Raw genomic sequence first — 5,575 nt, forward strand, 5'->3', positions numbered from 1 at the left:
AATTTAGAGTAATTTCAATAAAATAAATTTAACTATAAACATACAAAGTTGAATTAATATTTTTATCACATCTAGAAGTGGCAAAATGGGTCACAATATGTTGGCCCGTTAAAAATTGGCAAGTTAGGCTAGGTATTCTAGCCCACCCTTGCCTAGCTTGCCAGCCTGTCGAGAAAAATGGTAGGTCGAGGCTGGCTAGTCCACCTAATTTTTTTTTTAATATTTTTTTGTTTATTTATTATTTTTAGTGTATGTTTAATTAAATTACTTATATTTATTTTGTGTATAATTTGTGATCTGTTATATAGCAAACTTGTTGTGCATTTGATTTATTTTATTATATATTATTTGAGATTTGTTATGTAACAAATCAAATCAAATCAGTTATAATTTAATTTTTTAATTTTTTAAATACACTAATTTATATAAATCTTTTAGATATTGAGAAAAAATATACTAGAAGAATAACTCAAAATAAATATGCAAACTTTTTCTTATTTATTTACTTTTTTTTTCTCTTTTGGCAGATTAGCTTGTGAACCCGCCTTTAAGCATGGCAAGCCAAAGTGGCTAGTTTGTTTCTATCTGGCGAGCCAGCCAGGTCCGCCTATTTTTAGTTGGTCAACAACAAATTGTGCATAAATTAGTAAGATTGACCTATTTTGCCATTTCACGTTAACACAAAAGAAACAATGTAAAAAATATATATAAATATAAAGACAAAAAAATAGAAAAATAATAAATATTGAAATTAAAAATATTTATTTTAATCATAATTATAATTTCTTATTTCGAAAATCGTGGAATGTTAAATGGTTAGATATGGTATAAAAAAAAACAGCAACCCTTCCTTTGTTAAAATATAATTTCATTCAAGAATATTGTTTTTTTTTATCCTCAAATATTTGTTTCTTAAATGAAGAAGATTATCAATTTATCATGAGATTTTGAAGGGATTTGTTACTTTTGTCAAAATGGAGTAAGAAACGGAAAGAAAGAAGGAAAAATAAAAACTTCCAAGACCAGGTGTAGAGAGAGAAAGAGAGAAAGAACGTAATGAAATATAATTAAATTATTATTATAAAAATGAAGAATATTGGTATGATATCATAGATTAAGTAATAAAGTAAATGATAATAATGATGATTCATGAAACAGAAACAAAGCAAAGAGGGACAATGAAAACCATGTGCTATAAATAGCGAAGCGAATATGATAGGGTCTCTCATGGAAGGAAACGCTTAGAAGAAAGTGTGAGAAGAAAAACCTGAGAGTAAGAGGGTCACAATTTTCACATAAACACAGCACATTCATTCATTTATTGATTCATTCGTTTTATTCCATTCATTCATGATCCTTCTTCCAAAAGCTCCTTAATTTCATGCTCTTCTTCTTCCACCTTTTGCTTCCACCGTTTCTTTTGTTTGTGTCTGAGAGAGTGTGTGTCTTGTGTTGTGCTGTGCTGTCCCCAAACATAAACTTACCCACATAACTCTCTCTCTCTCTCTCTCTCTCTATGCTGAGGTAATTCCTGAAATCCGTGCCCGTTTCTTTCTTTTGCCAAAGTTTGCAAATTTTTCTCTTGTGTTGTGCCTCTGCTCTGTTTGCAACCACCCCTTTCCAATTTCCTCTTCTGGGTCCTTCTCTTTTTCCTCTCTTGACATGGCTAATTGGAGAAAACAACAAGGTCAGAGTCATCATCATGTGGGTCACTGGCGATCCCCCTCTTATAACAGAAAGCCACCGTTGGGTTAGTACTCTTTTTCTTCGTTTGGTTTCTGACGCTGTTTTTAATTCTTTTTGCATGGATTGTTATTACTCTTTTGGTTTTGTTTCTTCTTTTTAAGAAGTGGGTGTAGAATTGCTGCACATATCATGATCGTTTGCTTTTGAGTGGTTTTAATTGGGGTTTTTTGGTTTGGCAAAGTGGGGTTCCCTTATTTTTCTTTTAAAATGGTTGGTTTTGAATGATCAATTGTGGTTTTTTTTGGCCATTCTTTGCCCTTTTGTGGATTTCTAGTTTTGTGGTAATCGTCTGTTTCTAGGAACTAGCTTTAGTTAGATGGATGTACATTGAATTTTGTTTTTGTTTTGTTTTGTTTGCCAATTTTATTTAATTTTGACAATTGGATGAGGTGTGGTTTGATGGTGCTGTTATGATGATGCCTTTGCCTCATTTGTGATCGGAGGCTGTGAGGTTGGTCATTCTAGGCTTCAAGTTACTTTGTTGTGTTTGTGTTGTGTGTGACTCAAGTGATAAGGGCTGGGTGGGGCTATGATGGAGGGCTTAGGATTTGTTTCCTTGTCAATGAAAGTAACTAAGAACTTCAATTATCAAAGGAGGGTCTCTAAGATTATCAGGTGCTGTCATTTCTTTGGTTGGTAGGTTGTTGGGTTGTAGTTTGTTGGTATCGATTCTTTGCATGCTCATCATAATTGATCGGTCCCAATGTCATTGAATTATTGAAATGGGCAAGGTTAACATGCATGACTAAGGTTTCTTTTGTAGTGGATCTAAGCAAATTCTGCTCTGTAGTAATTTTTATGTGTGCGCTTTAAGGTTTGAAGCCAAACTTATATTGGGAAAATTTCAAGTGTATGTCTAGACATTGAATCTTGTAGTGCACATTGTAAATAAAACCTCACCTTATCAGATTGGTGAAGCCTGGGGTAAACTAATTTCCCTTTTGTAGTTTCTTTTTTACATGTAATGATTTTGGTTTCAGTTGCTTTTTGAGCCAAAAACTGCTTTGATTTTGGCAATTTTGAACTGAGCATCTTTTGATCTGTTCATCCATTTTTAATTGAAATAGAGTTTTACAAGGCTAACTGAATTCCCTGTTTAGTTTATATAAATTCTTCTTGCAATAACTCGGTGTGTAGTGTTCTAAACTAAAACCATTGAGGTATTCACCAATGGGATTTTTTGGAGACGTGTTTGATTGTTTGAAACAATGCTTTCATCATTAAATTATTGAAATGGAAATCTTGGTGATTGATCCTTTGCTCCTTTTGCTTTGTAAAAATGTCGGCTTTTGTTGTGTTTTGAACTGAAGCTGTCGATATTGCCACTTACTAACAAGGTATTTATTATTTAAATATTTTTTGCTGACACGTTTGAATTAAAAAAAATACAAAGTAATTGTTGCTCTAGATATACAGTGGAATTATTTATACCTTTTCTCTTCATGTTTTTCATTCCTTTTCTCCACCTATGAGTAATGCATGATGTGACGATGGACTGCATACAAAGTAACACAGGACTCTTTTGTTTGAGATTTAATTAGTGCTTATGTATGATGCTGGTTCTGATGTATATTTTCTCATAAAAATGCATTCATATATTCTTGTGTGGCCTTTTCCTTCCAATTTTACATATTTTTTCCAGGCTTTCCTTTTGTCTAACCATGTTTTCTATTTTGTTTAGACTGCAACACACCTTTTGTTATGCACTCTTGCAATGATAGTAGGAGCTTCATTAATTATCAACTGATTTTCTTGTTCTTCTTGGTTCACAGGAAATTGGCAATCAACAGTGCCAGCTTGGGAGAAAAAGTTTTGTTCGTCTATCGGCTCGGTTCCATGGTGGAAGCTAGTAGAGAGCAAAAGGTATATGCATTTGTTTGAACATATAGTCAACTGGGATGACACTGCTGGAAAGGAGGCTTTTGACAATGCGAAGGCGAGGTATTGGGCTGAGATAAACGGCCTCCAATGCAACTTATCGTTGCCTGATCCAGACATGTACATAGACGATGTGGACTGGGAAGCAAGGCTTGACCCTGAACTCTATGAGGACTTGGAAAGTGAAGCAAAGGCCCCCATTGAGGAAGTCATAAATGAGGTTGTGCTTCTTGGTGGCTCCCTATTCGTTAATGAGCAGAGAATTCCACCTACTGGGTGGGGGGATGACGAAGCCGAAGCTTCAAAGCCTTTTGTTCCAAACACTGCTTTCCAAGTTTGGCATCCAAATCTGCATGCAAGTAATTTAGTAGCAGAATCTGGACAGCAACAGTATTATGCTCCTGTTGATTATTCAAAAGGATATGAATGGCAACATTTTAGGAATGACCCTTGGAGAGGGAACTATAGGGAGCACTATGGAAGAGGAAGACATGGTGGGAATGGTAACTGGGGTGGAACATGGGAAGGGTACAACAGAAGGAGAGAAAGCATGCCATGGTCCAATAATGCATATAATGGTAATGAGTATCATAATGTGAATAGGGGAAGAAGAAACTATAGAGGTGGAGGAGGAGGAGGAGGAGGAGGACGTAGGGGAAATTTTGTTTATGTGCCCAAGGAGGTTCCTTCTCCTGCTGCTATGTAAATGAATATAAAGGCCAAGTATCAAAGACCTTAGACTGCAAGGACTCCAATGAAACTGCTGTGGGGTTAGTTTTGTTTTGTGAAGATAGCTGAAGAACAAAGTTTTGTCTGTTATGTTAGTAAATAGTAATATAATGTAGTGTTATAAGAGGAAGGAACTGAGTTTTCAATTTTAATACTTTTGTATGAAAGAGTTATGGTATATTTTGTGGAGTTTATAGGTTAAGAATAGTCCCTACCGTGCTGATAGGTTTGTGTACACAGAAAATATCCATAGACAATTTTAAATGAAGCTAAATTGTTCATTTTCGTCTCCTTGGTGATCTATGCTACTCTTTTATTTATTTGTTTTCCATGGTTTCAGCTGTGATCCGTTTACACTTTACATTGACATTAAGGGGGAACTGGGTCTGTTTATTTCCCATTTTTTAAAAATTGTTTTATGTTTTTCAAATAATTTTCTAAATTCCCCTTTTTTGAGTTTTTAAAATAAAAAAAAAACTTTTTAAAAAAAAAATCGTTTTGTTATGAATAGTTTTTTGAAAATTATTTTCAAAACTATCCCTTTTTTGGCTTTCACATTTAAAAAAAATCAAAATATCTATAAGTTGTCATAATTTTTTAATTTCCATTTTTAATATTCTTGTTTTTCTTTTGTATTTTTTTGCATCTTTATATCTTCATTTTTATTCTTTAAAAATCAATTTTGAAAATTGTTTTAAGAGTAGTTTTTAAAATTAAAAAATCAAAAACATATATATATCCTAGTTTTATTTTTATATTTTCAGTTTTTATTCATGTTTTCCTTGAAGTTTTTTTTTCTTCATCTTTTCTTTTCATTTTTATTATTTAAAGTTAATTTTTGAAAATTGTAAAATAGCTTTTAAAAATAAAAATAAGCAGACACACTTTTTTTTAGGTTCGTTCCTGGAGTATCCACCGCCGACAGCAGTGACTAATCTCCTCGCTACGTTGGAGGCACCTCAAAGGGTGGGATAGCTGGCCCCAAGATTTAACGCGGCTGCATACACAAGGCAGGATTCGAACCCCTGACCTTGCTTAAGCGTGGATCAACCCCTACCGCTGAACCACACGCTTGGGGTTAAGCAGACACACTTTAACTCTTTGAGTACTTTTCTAAACATAATTTTTCATTTGAATTATTTATTTATTAACATTTTAAAAATCAAACTAAACAGATCGATAAAAACCTTCTTAACACAAATCGATTTTTTTTTTGGATAAT

The 5,575-nt window shown here is 33.5% G+C and overlaps 1 protein-coding gene across 1 annotated transcript; it reads left to right on the forward strand.

Moving 5' to 3' along the window:
- The first annotated feature begins 1,158 nt into the window (after nt 1-1,158).
- On the forward strand, nt 1,159-4,644 carry LOC109814464 (FK506-binding-like protein). The gene is made up of 2 exons (XM_020378901.3): nt 1,159-1,750; nt 3,519-4,644. Exons 1-2 carry the CDS (start codon nt 1,663-1,665, stop codon nt 4,328-4,330), a joined length of 900 nt encoding a protein of 299 aa, XP_020234490.2. The 5' UTR covers nt 1,159-1,662; the 3' UTR covers nt 4,331-4,644.
- Nucleotides 4,645-5,575: the final 931 nt, after the last annotated feature.

The sequence above is a fragment of the Cajanus cajan genome, chromosome 6 (genome assembly GCF_000230855.2).
Source record: "Cajanus cajan strain Asha chromosome 6, NIPB_CcT2T_4, whole genome shotgun sequence".
In the NCBI taxonomy this organism is placed as follows: domain Eukaryota; kingdom Viridiplantae; phylum Streptophyta; class Magnoliopsida; order Fabales; family Fabaceae; genus Cajanus; species Cajanus cajan.

Excerpts from the sequence above, each read along its gene's own strand:
- LOC109814464 (XM_020378901.3), top strand. The coding sequence starts at position 1,663 with ATGGCTAATTGGAGAAAACAACAAGGTCAGAGTCATCATCATGTGGGT. Across the intron at positions 1,751-3,518 it reads TAACAGAAAGCCACCGTTGG|GAAATTGGCAATCAACAGTG; the intron begins GTTAGTACTCTT and ends CTTGGTTCACAG.